The 13,371-nt window shown below is 39.5% G+C and overlaps 2 protein-coding genes across 2 annotated transcripts in view; one reads left to right on the top strand and one right to left on the bottom strand.

The window, feature by feature from the left end:
- Positions 1 to 733, bottom strand: part of lpcat1 (lysophosphatidylcholine acyltransferase 1) — a 41,251-nt gene extending 40,518 nt beyond the window's left edge. The window contains exon 1 of the mRNA XM_037693367.1: positions 529 to 733. Within this exon, the coding sequence (XP_037549295.1) occupies positions 529 to 615 (87 nt within the window). The 5' untranslated portion in view covers positions 616 to 733. The remainder of the gene's footprint in view (positions 1 to 528) is intronic.
- Positions 734 to 5,432: 4,699 nt separating this feature from the next.
- Positions 5,433 to 8,689, top strand: ndufs6 (NADH:ubiquinone oxidoreductase subunit S6). Its single transcript, XM_037692856.1, has 4 exons — positions 5,433 to 5,657; positions 5,899 to 5,952; positions 7,876 to 7,998; positions 8,456 to 8,689. The coding sequence occupies exons 1-4, from the start codon at positions 5,514 to 5,516 to the stop codon at positions 8,522 to 8,524; spliced, it is 390 nt and encodes a 129-aa protein (XP_037548784.1). The 5' UTR covers positions 5,433 to 5,513; the 3' UTR covers positions 8,525 to 8,689.
- The last annotated feature ends 4,682 nt before the right edge of the window (positions 8,690 to 13,371 follow it).

The following is a 13,371-nucleotide window of genomic DNA, read 5'->3' as shown; positions in this document are numbered from 1 at the left end:
ACACCTGGACAGATCATCAATCCATCACAGGGACGTAGAGACAAACAACTATTCACTCTCTCACTCACACCTAGGGACGAGTTACCATCAGTCTAACATGCATGTTTTTGGTCTGTGGGAGGAAACCCACGCATGCACGAGAGAACATGCAAACTCCACCCAGAAAGGTCCCTGGCAGGGATTTGAACCAGCAACCTTCTCGCTGAGGCAACAGCTCTACCAACTGATCCAGCGCGCTGCTTTTAGCAAACAGAGGATCAAATACTAAAACTGGTTTTATTCACGTGGACCATTTACATTTAATTCGCTTCAGCACGAGTCCAGCCAGGTGGTGTTGCTCCTCTCAGGTGGTGTTGCTCCTCTCAGGTGGTGTTGCTCCTCTCAGGTGGTGTTTCCTCCCACCTGAGCAGCGCGTGAGCTGCAGCAGGACATGTCTGACAGCACAACATGCCACACATACTTGGACATAAATGAGGACGATGAAGGGAAGTTTCCACATGTTGTCATTACTTCTCTGTTCGCGCCTACCTTTACTTTCTCTGCCGTGGTGAAGTGGAGCTCGTGCACGAACGGGTTCCTCTTCACTGCTGGGGGGTCACTGTCCGAGGTCTTCATCGTGACGAGCGAACGATCTGAAGAAAACTTGTGCTGCGCGCTCACACCAGGACTGCGTGTTCCCTGAACTGACGACTGAAGCGGTTTGGGCGGTTTCTATCTGCGCGCGTGTCAAGTTGGACACAGAAAGGTAGCGTCACGGCTTCCGGTGTAGAAATTTCAAAGTAAAACAAAAGTGTCTGCGTAATGAAGCTCGTGAGTTTTATAAGACATGAATACTGCTGGTAAGATAAATGTTTGTTTGTCTTTCTTCTTCCGGCTGCTCCCCTCTTCAGGGTTTGTCACAGTGAGCAAACTTGCATGAAATATCTGACAATTGTTTAACGCCGGATGTACTTCCTGACGCGGCCTGGGCTCGAACCCGCAACCTGCGGGGTCACAAGACCGCCTGACCACCGAGCTACAGCAGTCCCCTGATAAGATAAATAAAATGTTCTTTAAAATTTCAGTTAAAGACATAAAAATAGATTGCTAGTTTAAATAAGGAGAAAAGCATCAAAACAGTAGCTAAAAGCTAATAAGAACATAACCATAGCTTAAAGCTACATTGACCAAAACATAGGCTAAAAGCTACAAGTAGCAAAACTATTGCTAAAGAAAGAAAGATGACACAGTACCTGAAAGCAAAATTTATTCAAAGTTAAAATTAACAAAACAATAAATGTCAAAAATGGCTAAATGATCACTAAAAGCTTAAATTAGCAAAGGAGTAGCTAAAAGCAAACATAAATAAATAAAGCTACAACTTAGCAAAACAAGATCTAAAAACTAAATTTAGCTACAAAAACAAAAGTCTAAAAGAAGCAAAATGGTAACTATTTAAAATTAGAAAAACAACAGCTAAAAGCAAAACTTAGTCAAAGCTAAAATTATCAGTATAGTATCTAAAAGCTAAAAAGAGCTAAATATGTGTTAAGCTATAAATAAGAAAACAGTCACAAAAAGCTAGAATTAGCTAAATGGTAGCAAAAAACTAAAAACAGCAAAGCTGAAGCTTTAAGCTACAAAGTACAATTAGCCAAATATGTAGCTAAAGGCAAAAACAGTAAAAAAAAAAAAAAAAAAACTAAAATTAGCTAAATAATGCAGTAGCTAAAAGCTAAATGTAGCTTTCTGAAATACATGTAAATCTGATGACAGCTCTGCTCAGCAAGAGAAGGACATCTATGGTGTTAGATGTCGTTGGTCAGTTTTCGTTGTTGTTTATTTGTTTGTTTTAACAAAAGAATGTTTGTTTTAATGTTAATTGTCAGTTTCTTTTTGCTTCTTTTGTGGATGTTTGGGGTTATTTATAAACAGTTTTCATATAAAAGGAGCAATGGAGGCCAACTGCCAAAGTTAACCAAAGTTTTAATAAAGTTTTTGTTTGAACCGTTAGAGCTCAGATTATGTTTTGGAGATGACTCTCAGTTGCTACACCAACATTTATCTCAATACGTTTCTCTAAAACTGACAGAATTGTATCTACTTTTGTGTCTTCTAAAATCACATGGTGGCCATTTTGAATTAGTTCGACATTATTTATTATTTAACGTTAATCAGTTCTTGACGTGTTTTTAGTCCTAACTTTCAAAAAGTTTCTTTAAGCCATTGATGATATATTTTGCTAACAGATAAACTCACACACAGACTAAAATGTTGCTCTTTTTACTTTTGGTAGAATAAACATAAATGACAGAATAAACATTAACATTTGACTAAAGAACTACACATTTCTTAACTAAATTAATGGATGCTTGAAAATAAAAATAAAAAAACCATGAACTTCACAGGCTTTGTGTTCTGGATAACTGGAGGAAGAGCAGCGAGTATCTGAAGTCACGTTTGATCCACCTTCTTCTTTCTGCTGATAGTTTCTTGATGGCAGTAACTGTCCACATAAACAAACTTCAAGATGCTTCGAAGCCACAGAGGCTGACCGTCACTGAATCGCACAGCGGATCGGTTCATCAGCTCCACTGTGCATTAAAACTTTCTCACAGGCCCACTGCTGGGATCAGCCATTATGTCACATTAGCCTGTTTCACATTTCTCAAGTTGCCAGGTGAAACATAAACTCCCAAACCCTTAGCAAAGCAGTCAGCTGCAGCCTCAGTGTTTGTTGCCAAACATCTTTTCACTAGCTGCCAGTCGCTGGAGTCAGTGCAGCTGTGTGCGTTGTGCTTTATTTATTTATTTTTTAACAATGACAGTAAATGTTGCTATAAACTTTTAGAATGATTTAGTGTCTAAGGCAGGAAAAGGAGTCAGAGAAAGTCTTGATGGTTTAGGGGAAACTTTGGCGCCCTCTTGTGGCGGAAGAAAACATTACATCCCGAAACGATTCAAAAACGTTTGTTGATTTTTTTTTTTTTCATGTTAAAACTTTTAAAGGCAGTTGTTTTTTTTTTAAATATTCTCAGAGTTGGCTGTCTTCCTGAATAAAATTAAATGTTTTGTATAAATTCAAGTAAAATGGACAGCATGGGCCTCAGATCTCTTTCATTTTTACAGCTACACACTTAAACTTGATGCTTGTCACAACCCTGGTTGATGTTTAACAACAGTTCTGATTGGGCAGCACTTTGGTTTCGTAGGTTAAGTGGTGCAGAGCTTGTTGCAGAGCAAAGCATGGACACTGAGCCTGGCATAACAAATTTATCCAAGGGTGATGAAACAAAACAGTTCATCACCAGCCACCAAACATGGCAACTTCCTGAGTTTGTGTCTGCTGTTAATAAAGTAATTGGGATGCATCAACTGATTAACCTTTGGAGAGAACCCAGTTTAAGATGGCCACCACAACTTGATTTTTACAGATTCTGAGCTAAATCTTGGTGCGGTAGCTCAGACACTTTCTGAGTGCGAACAGTTTGCAGAACATCTGGAGAGCACCCAACATATTTGTTATGGTTCGACCAAAACATTTGTGATTGTGTAGCTTTGTATAGACGCAAGCGCTCAAGAAAATATCGCACGCTATGAAGTGTTAAAGTTTGTTTCCAACAGAATTTTTATTCAGCTTTGAATTACACGCGCAGTGGTCAATTTAAGCAGTGATTTCTGCAGCCGGTGAACGAAGCTAAAACTAGGAAACTTCGGCTGAAATCAGGGTTTTTTTTTAATGTTGGGACAAATTTACCGGCACTGGAACATTTTGCTGCCGTTGCTAAGGACGACACTTTGCACTACGTTAATTTGTAATTCCCAAACTTTACTTTTTTTCAAAAACATTTTGATAGAACCGAATGAGCAAAAGTACCGCTGCTTTTTCTGCAGTGGTACTTTTGTTTTTCAAATTGACCAAACTGACCCATTCCAGCTGAATTCACCCTACTTGTTTTTTTTTTATTAAAAGTTCAACTGTGTTCATCATACATCCCCACCCCCCCAAAAAAAGTTTAGTTTTGTGTTATTTACTGTCACATGTGTGTTTTAAGTAACCAGCAAAAAGAAAGGAGGTGAAAACTACAAACTCAGTACAGCAGGTAATTTATTATGAGCACAGTTTTAGTAAATACCCACAATCTCAAAGCCTGCGTCTCAACCCCCCCACAGCTCAGCCCTGCTTCTGCTTGTGTCTGGGATGCTTCTTGCAGTACACGTGCAAGCATCCCCTCCTTCGAACAAAGTAACAGCCGCTGCAGCGCTTCTTCAGGGACACCTTTACTTTCATTCCCACAGTGAGCTGGATGCAGGGAAGAGACCGACACTGACCCAGAAGAGACGAATCGAGGTGAGCGGGTGCCAACGAGGTGACCCTAGGTGCTGACAGAAGCGAGCGATGGGCAGTGAGCGTGCACACACATCTGGACACACTTCCTGATGGCGCGGAGAAGACGGGAGCTCGACTCAGCTGCGCCGCTCGTAGAGTCAGGGATGCAGCCAAGTGCTTCAGCAAGACGGAGGCCATGATGTCTGAGTCTGGAAAGAAAACGGTACATGTTTATAATTAACGTCTGCAATCAAGTGAACCTGCCACATCAGACTGCAGTCGTCGCCTGCTTTACACAGTTTAGGTCATTCTTTAAGTTTAATTTATTTTTTATATTTTGCAGTGAAGTTTGATTTGCATCCTTTCAGTTCTTTTAATTGTATTGCTGCAAAGGAAAATAAAAAAAAAACAGGATGGGATTATTAAAAGTACATTCATCCAGCTATCAACTGAAAAATATAAATATAAAAATAAAACGCCATAGTGCATTTAGTAAAACTCTGGATTAGTTTGCTAAAAGTGGGAAAACTGAGTCATGTTCGTATCGAAGACCACATGTTCAAACTCCACCTCACATTAGGATCCACTTGTCTTCAAATTAAACCTCGCAGCCGTTCATTGCACTAAACACACGGGTATAATCACAACTTGTACATCCTGAACTTTAAACACACGTCAAACATCCATGTCACATCACGGCGACACGCATGCTAGCGCTAAACTCGGGAGATTAAAACGGCTCAAACATTAGTCCCGAGGCAAACAACGGCCCTATCATGAAGTTAAAAATGGCACCAAACCTTCCAAATGTTTCTGGAATATTCAAAGCAGGCGCTCTATCCCAGAATAAAGCGTTTAATTTGTGACGTGACCGAGAAGTTACATCAATCTTTCAGGCTAAAAGAACAACTTCCGGGGCGAGAGATTTTAACTTCCGGTATATTGTGTTATTTTGTCCTCAGTTTAGACTCTCAGGCAGACGCACCCCTAACTGGTTTAGAAAACAGTTGATTGTATCTGTACTTTCAGATTATATTTTTATATCTCCGAAGACTATTTTGTTATATTTAATAATTATATTTATTAAAAGTTACACAGTACTTTGTTTGGGCTGCCACACAATCGTCGAGTGAGCGCTATCCTAACAGACAAGGTTCGGGGATTATAATTCCATCTAGCTGTTCGTGGTCAGGCTGTTGTAAACATGGCGGCTGCTGTAGGAAGAGCTCTGTCCTTCAGTAGAAATGTTAAGGAGCTGGTTTCACCTTTGAGGTTTATTGCGGCACCGGTTCACCGCTACAGTATAGAGGTTTCAAGTACCGGGGAACCTATAACTCACACAGGCCAGGTACGACTTCAAGTCCTTTTGTTACTGCTTTGCTAATGATGATACTCTTAGCTAACCTTAGCTAAACCAAACATTGGTGTTCCATTATCGGACAAACGATCAATCAATGGCGCAAGTTATTGTCCAGTTTAATAACAACAAAAGGTTTTTACGGCGTTTTGTTTGAAATAATGTCTCATGCATTTAGACTGTATCTGTTAGCCTTTTCCAGCTCGTAATCTTGTTGTTTTTTTTAATCTAGGTGTTTGATACAAACGACACGAGGAGAGTCAGATTCACTGGGAAGCAGAAAGAGGTAAGGACAAACAGTGCGAAGAAAAGAAAAGAAAAGTTTTTGTACAACTTGTCAAAGACATAAAATGTTTTTAATATGACACAGAAGCCGCCTCTTGTTTATTGTTTCCGTTTTCACGTGGCATAAATAAAAGTTTTACAGATTAAAAAGGGCCGAGCTGCTTGAGCAAAGGCTAAGAAACGAGAAGCACAACAGGACTAAACAGTTTATAGATCATCTTAAGAAGATCAAGGTCATTAGTTGTTTTATACAACAACAAAAAATGGCATCAAGCAAATGGCTTCATATGAACATGTGACAGGGTTTGGAAAAAACCTCTAATAATCAGGTTTGAGGTTCTTTTATGAAATAGAGAACATCAGAGTGGGGCGTCTGATGTATTGAACATCACGTTCTGGTCAACTTAGAGGTTAGTTAATTACAAATATGAGGCGCAGATTTGTGTTATTCGTGATTTTTATGTTCCGACTCAAAACGGAGAGTGAATTCTGTTTGTTGCTACTGGATGCACGGCGTGCTTTAATGGTTGGCTGACAGAAAAACCTAAAGGAAAAATATCTTGATCTATAAAAACATCTCTTCAGTTCTATGTTTGAAGGTTTGCGCCGGTAGTTCTGACCTTCTGTCTATTTAAGGTCACGTTGTGAAACCAAGGTCCTGATTCTCTTACTAAAACCAGCGCACACTTCTACATCATGTAAAGACGAGTTATTTAATGCTACTTTTAGATGGTGGAAGTTTATTTGAACTATAATAAAAAAAAAAACATACGCATCTACTCGTTCTCATCACACTCTTGATCTGGTTCTGGGTTATGGCATCGAAATTAACGACTTAGTAATAGTTCCTCAAAATCCTGTTCTGTCCGACCGTTTTTTAAAAACCTTTGAGTTCACATTAACAGACGACACAGTCACTGAGAGTAAATTTCATCTCGGCGGGTGCTCATCAGAAAACGCTGTAACCAAATGTAAAGATCTTCTTCCATCGTCTTCCTCTGTCTTGCGGAGTCATGCATCAGAGAGCAGTGATTTGGATCTAGTTGATAATTTTACAACTTCTTTGCAGACTTCACTCGATAAAGTTGCTCCGCTGAAAAAGAAAGTAATCAATCAGAGGAATTTAGCTCCTTGGTTCAGTTCTGAGTTACGTACTTTAAAGCAGGCATCTAGAAACCAGGAGAAAATGGCGCTCTACTAACGTCGAAGAATGTTACTCATCTTGGAGAGATCGCCTGCTAACGTATAAAAAAGCCCTCCATAAAGCTAGAACTTTATACTATTCATCTTTAATTCCTTTCCACTGTCGCCTTCATGCTTGCTCAAGTCGAGAGTTCTGCGGTGGAGTTAAATTCAAAGCAGTCTGCTCCTCAGATACATAATGTTAAATTATTATTTTATATATGAATGTTTCTGTTCAGCGCCCTGAGACGACTTCTGTTGTGACTTGGTGCTGTATAAATAAACTGAGTTGAATTTAAAATGATTTAGGCTTGGGTAGAAGTGGATTGGGAGTAGGGGTGCACCGATTGCAGTTTTCTGGCCGATCCCCAACTTCGAAAAAGTCTGACCTTCCGATTGCGATCTTGTTTTATAAGCGACACTGTCGGGTGTTATAACGTCACAACGCACCGTCGATTGTCCAATATTATTTTGTTGTAAAACATACCCTTGAACAATATCCTAGAAACTTAGTTTTAACTGGCCATGAGGTAGTGCTCTGAAATATAAATGAAGTTCAGACGATTGTGGTTAAAACCAAAAAAAAATTGGTAAAATCGGTTTCTTATGCAAGTATTGGCCCATTTCTCAAAATTAAGGAAATCGGGGCCGATAAATCGTCCGGTAATTGGGAGTTATTTTGTGGCGTTTTGTGTGTGTTCTTTTTGAGAATTAACGTAATTTAAAATTTGTTTTTGTGAAGGTGAATAAGAACTTTGCCATTATGCTCGTGGCAGAAGAACCCGTGAAGCACGTTGAGACCAGGGTGGTGTCTTGTGATGGAGGTGGCGGAGCTCTTGGACACCCCAAAGTTTATATAAACTTGGTAAGGTCCTGCACGCGTAGTTTAAAGATGCCCTGTGTGCTCTTGTTGCTGGGTGTAGACGGTTGTGTCTTCTGGAGTTATAACTACAGTAAGGATCTTACCTGCAGTTTGTAGACTGAAGCTGGACCCATTCAAGAGGGTTTTGTCTTATTTAAACAACTCAGATTCAAGGTCATACACATTATTTCTTGTCTTAACACTTCTGTACTAAAAACTTTTTTTTTTCAACATGTACTTGTCAAGTAAATATTGTGAGTATTTTACAAGGCATCAAACCTTGATTCAGTCCCAGCAACTTCAGTTCCAAACGTCAGCGTGTCTGTGCATCTACTGTTTGAGACTTTTTCAAAAGATGAAAGTTCTGAGTTTTCAAAAACGGAATATAGACCCGAGGGGTGGATCAAGACTTTTGCACAGTCCCGTCCATGCTAACGAGCTCTTTTCTGATTCTGTGCAGGATAAGGACACTAAAGTGGGCACGTGTGGCTACTGTGGACTGCGGTTCCAGCAGAACCATCATCACTGAAACGTTGACCCCCCCCCCCGGCTTCTCTGTATAAACGACAACATTGGTTAATAAATTGTATCTCACCTGCTCATTTCAGTTCTCGTTGCCGTGGTAACGCCTGATTTGACAAACAGGGATAGCGTTGTTTTCAGCTGAAATAAATAAGTGGCTCTATGTACAGAACAGTGTTGACATGTGACTGTTTATGGAGTCTTGTCATTGTCGTCCATGTTTCTTCTTTACGTTGTTCGGCGCGATTCTCGCCTCAGTTTAAAGATAGAACTTTATTTATTCCTGCAGGAAATTGTTTTCAAGCTATTTCACCAAATCATAAATCAAAACATTCAGCTCTTTCAGGACAATCCTGCTGTGACTTTTGGTATTTGTACAACTTTTAGCTTTTTGAAATATTTAGCCTTTTCTGCCAATTTGTTCTCACAGAAAATGAATTGAGCTCATTTTACATCCTTTAAATCTTTAGATGTGTTTACAACCTTTTACTGCTCCTTTCACATTTTTTTCTGCTTCAGCTTCTTTCAGCTTCCTTCTGCAAATTTAATCATTTTTTCTGCAAATTTCAGCTGTTTTGTGCGTCTTTCAGCAAACCTCAACTTTTTTGTGTTTCTTCTAACTTTTTTCTGCTCATTTCATCTTGTTAAACTTCTTTCAGTTTATTTCTGCTAGTTTCAACAACTTTTTCTACCATTTCAGCTACTATTCAGCTATTTAATGCTAATTTAAGCTTTTTCACCTAATTCCACATTTTTTGCACTCATTTCAACTTTATTCATTTTAATTCATCAGAAATGTGCTCTCTCCACTTCCTTCTAATAAATTTAAGCTTTCTGCTATTTTAGCTACTGTTCAGCTGTTTTGTGCTAATTTCAGCTTTTTTCAGATAGTTTTGACTTTTTGTACTTGTTTCTATTTATTTCAGATTGTTTCAGATTTAAGATCGTTTTAGATATTTCAGATTATTCACATTTGTTCTCTTTCTGCTTCTTTCTGCTAATTTTAGCTACTTTTCAGTTGTATTTAGCTAATTTTGGAATTTTTCATTTTTCAGACAATTTTTACTTTGTGCTAATTTCTGCTTTATTCAGCTTAATTCAGCAAAAAATGTGCTCTCTCCACTTCTAGTAATTTAAGCTTCTTTCTGCTTTATTCATCTTTTTTGTGCTCAGTTTTGCTTCTTTCAGCCTAATTGTGCATTCTTCTGCTAATTTGAGCTTGTTCAAAAATTTCAGCTAATTTTTGTTGAGCAAGTTTCAGCTGTTTTCAGATTAATTCAAGTTTTTCGTGGTGATTTCTGCTACTTTTAGCCTACTGAACTCCATTCTGCTAATTTCAGCTTGTTATGCTCTTTTCCGCTTATTTCTGCTACTATTGATCTGCTTTCATGCTAAATTTAGCTTTTTCAGCTAATTCCACATTCTTGTAGCTCATTTCAACTCCTGCTTCCTTCTTGTAGTTTATGCCTTTTTCAGCTACTGTTTGTTAATTTCAGCTTATTTTTTAGCTAATTTCCCAATTTTTGTGCTAATTTCTGCTTATTTAAACCCAATTCTGCAAATATGTGTTCTTTCTGCTTTATTTTGCTAATTTAGACTTGTGCATCCATTTCAGCTACATTTCAACATGTTTTTAGCTGTTTTTCAGCAAGTTATTTTGCAAAAAGCATTCACACTGAATGTTTTTGTAGGAAATTCAATTTCTCGTTTTAATTTTTTTGAGATGATGTTCTGTGCAGTTCCACAGTGTGACCGACAGAGGTCAGTACTGTCCTACATGTCTGGACTGTGAGGTCAGTAGGACCTGAAAGGCTCATCTTTTTAATAAGCTATAGCTTATTTTTTATAAGGACATTAAACTTATGATTGGGTGAACTTTAAACACAAATTACCTGAAGATGTTACATGTTTTAAATTGTAACACAGAGGCAGTTTAGTTCTCAGAAGCCTGCGTAGGAAAGATGAACGTCATCATGATGCGTCTGTAAACTTTTGCTCTGTCGAGCCTGGAAAACGCTGTCAGAGACGGACGAGCCCCAGCAGTGTGGAACAATACATGTTTGAAGAAGATCACATATATATTTCATCGGGCTTATTCTCCACAGACCTCCGCATGCCAAATTGGGCCGTGCTTGGCTCAGGCTCCAGACACTTCCATGCTGTTCTGTGCCCGGCGACGCAGCCAGTGGAACTGCGTTTTCCACTCCACGGGGCTCAGGTTGGGGAAAGTTGTCAGGGCTGATATAATTGGCCCTGGCGACTCGTGGACGTAAGGCTTAAGCTGTAGTTAACCTCGTCTCTCGTCAGACCGAGGCAGATGATTGAAGGGGAGAAAGGTACGTTGTTAAAATGAGGCGTGTGAGCCGGGTCGGTGTCAGAGACGACTGGTCGGTCTTGCGGTCAGAACGTCTGGTTGGTTCAGAGGTGATGGCTGGTTGAGTTGGAGGCATTGCCGCAGGCGAAATTTTCAGATGAAACTGCATATGAATTGTGCTGAATTACACAGCGCTGCTTCTGTGCTGGGTTAGGACCGCACTTTTTAATTATTCACTGCCCCTAAACGCATCGTTTTACATTATTCCTCAGCACTGCATCTCCAGGTTATGAAGGTGCGTTGAACCAATTTGCAGCGACACAGAAACGTTCCAGTTTGAGCTTTCAGATCAGCTGCTGCTCCAATTTCTTTTGCATACTATTGCTAATTGGAACTAAACAAGTATTTGTTTTTGTTCATATTCCAATGCAACTTCTTCCTACATGCATCAACTTCTCTGAAGTTCAGCAGTACTTTTGGACCTACTTGAGTAAGAATCTAAGCTAAAAATGTTTTGATGTTTAAACTATATAAGAGGGGGAAAAAAGAAACGGTAAAGCTGCTGCCAGTGGCTGGGGTCACCATGGTAACTACAGTTGTGTTTCGCTCCCTAAAAGCACAGGCCGTCAGAACTGTGGAGTATAAAATAAGCCTTAGAGAAAAAGTTACAGTGCAGAAACAGTTCTGAATTACAAGCGGCAAAATTGTCTAGTTATCACGTTACCGCTCGCTGCAGAAAGGCCAAGATGGGTGATAATGTCTTTTCTAGTCTATGAGTTCATGTCTATCTTACATAAATATCTCATGAATCACAGATTTTAATGAAACTTGTAAAAAGTCAACTTTGGATGTACATCTACAATTGATTAACGTTTGACGTCGACCCAACTCAGAATTGCCACCACAGCAAATTGACATAAGCCAACACAAAAACGTCTGTCCACCTTATTCATAGCCCCCATGGTGCTTTGCTTGAATTATGGGCACGACTTCCAGCTTGGACCAGAACCAGCGTTTGTTTATGTGTGAATAGTGCAACCAAATGGAGTTTGTCTGAGCATTGTGGATTTAATTTAAACATGTAGGAACACCAGCTGTCAGAGCTCAAACAGGACAATATAATCATACCACTGCCTGCTGAGGACGAGGGGTGGAGGACGAGCTGAAGAAGTGCTGCAGATTACATCTACTAGCATATTTAGCTGCTTCACTGACTCGGTTCTTCTGACGGCGAACAACCTGAAAAGTTCTGAGGTGTATCAGTATCTACACAGTAATAAGGCCGGTGACGTTTTGTTAAAAGAGGTGGAACACAGTCTTATTTACCGTAAAGCTCAACTCAAGTCCTCCATCACTGAGCTTGGGTTAATTACAGAGAAAATCATAATACTGAAGACGAACAAATACTATAAAGCTGTGTCCTCCATACACTTGAAATCAGACCTGATATTCTCGTCACTGTTTTCAATCTTTCTGAGGATCCGGCGTCTCTTCTCCGGTGGTTTATTGTAGTCCAGACACAAAGTAGGAAGCAGGTTTTCCTCCATCGGCTGTTTGTCCACAAAGTGAAATGAGCTCATATACAGTGTTTTGGGTGGTCTCTTCAGTTCACATTTTCAGCCACATTCTTCTTAATTCCTCATTTGTAGGTAGGAGATGGAAACTATACTGCTTTTCACAGGATTTTGTTTTGGGTCCATGTTCAAAACTCTGTTGTTGTAGCCACTGATTTAGTTTGATCTGGTTGTTCTGCAGCTGTGAACACAACAGGTACCTGAACTCAGCACGGCTATTTTAGTAAACTCTATGGTTGTTAAATAAATGTGAACAAAACAAAAACAGAGTTTTATCTGCTAAACTGAATGTAAATTACTTTCAAACAAACTGCTGTCCATCCACTACCATGGTTGGCCAATGCTTACTGTTACTTCCTGTCTCACAGGAAGTTGTACCATACTCATTTATACAGCAGAACCCCCAGGAATAAGGTGGATGACTCAGTAAATTTTACATATATTGAGCTCAAATGTATTATGATAGTAACTGAGAGTTATTAATAACCTCTCTCCTAACATTACTTATTGCAATATTCCTTGTGAAAGGCTTTTCATTATTTTGTTTTATTACAAGCTGTGTTTAAATGTGTTTTTAATGTGAAATGCATCTGAACAAAATACTGTGAAGTTGGTGAAGTTAAATGCAGCATGTGTATTCACCCGTTTACTACGAAGCCCCTAAAATGTTCTGGTGCAACCACTTACCTTCCGAAGTCACGTGCTTGGTGAAATGAAGTCCACCTGTGTGCAGTTTGAGCATCACATGATCTGTCGGTGCATACACACCTTTTCTGAAATGTCTCAGGGGCTGCAACACCATTACACCATTACACAAGAGGCACCACTAACCACGCAACACCATGAAGACCAAGGAGATCTCCAACCAAATCAGGGACAAAGTTGCTGAGACGTACAAGTCAGGGTTGGGTTATAAAAAAAATAATAATAATCCAAATCTCTGATGATCCCCTGGAGCACCATCAA

Source organism: Nematolebias whitei, chromosome 19 (genome assembly GCF_014905685.2).
Source record: "Nematolebias whitei isolate Nwh7 chromosome 19, NemWhi1, whole genome shotgun sequence".
Classification (NCBI taxonomy): Eukaryota; Metazoa; Chordata; class Actinopteri; order Cyprinodontiformes; family Rivulidae; genus Nematolebias; species Nematolebias whitei.
This window is presented reverse-complemented; position numbering and strand designations above follow the sequence as displayed.

Excerpts from the sequence above, each read along its gene's own strand:
- ndufs6 (XM_037692856.1), top strand. The coding sequence starts at position 5,514 with ATGGCGGCTGCTGTAGGAAGAGCTCTGTCCTTCAGTAGAAATGTTAAG. Across the intron at positions 5,658-5,898 it reads CTATAACTCACACAGGCCAG|GTGTTTGATACAAACGACAC; the intron begins GTACGACTTCAA and ends TTTTTAATCTAG. Across the intron at positions 7,999-8,455 it reads CCAAAGTTTATATAAACTTG|GATAAGGACACTAAAGTGGG; the intron begins GTAAGGTCCTGC and ends GATTCTGTGCAG.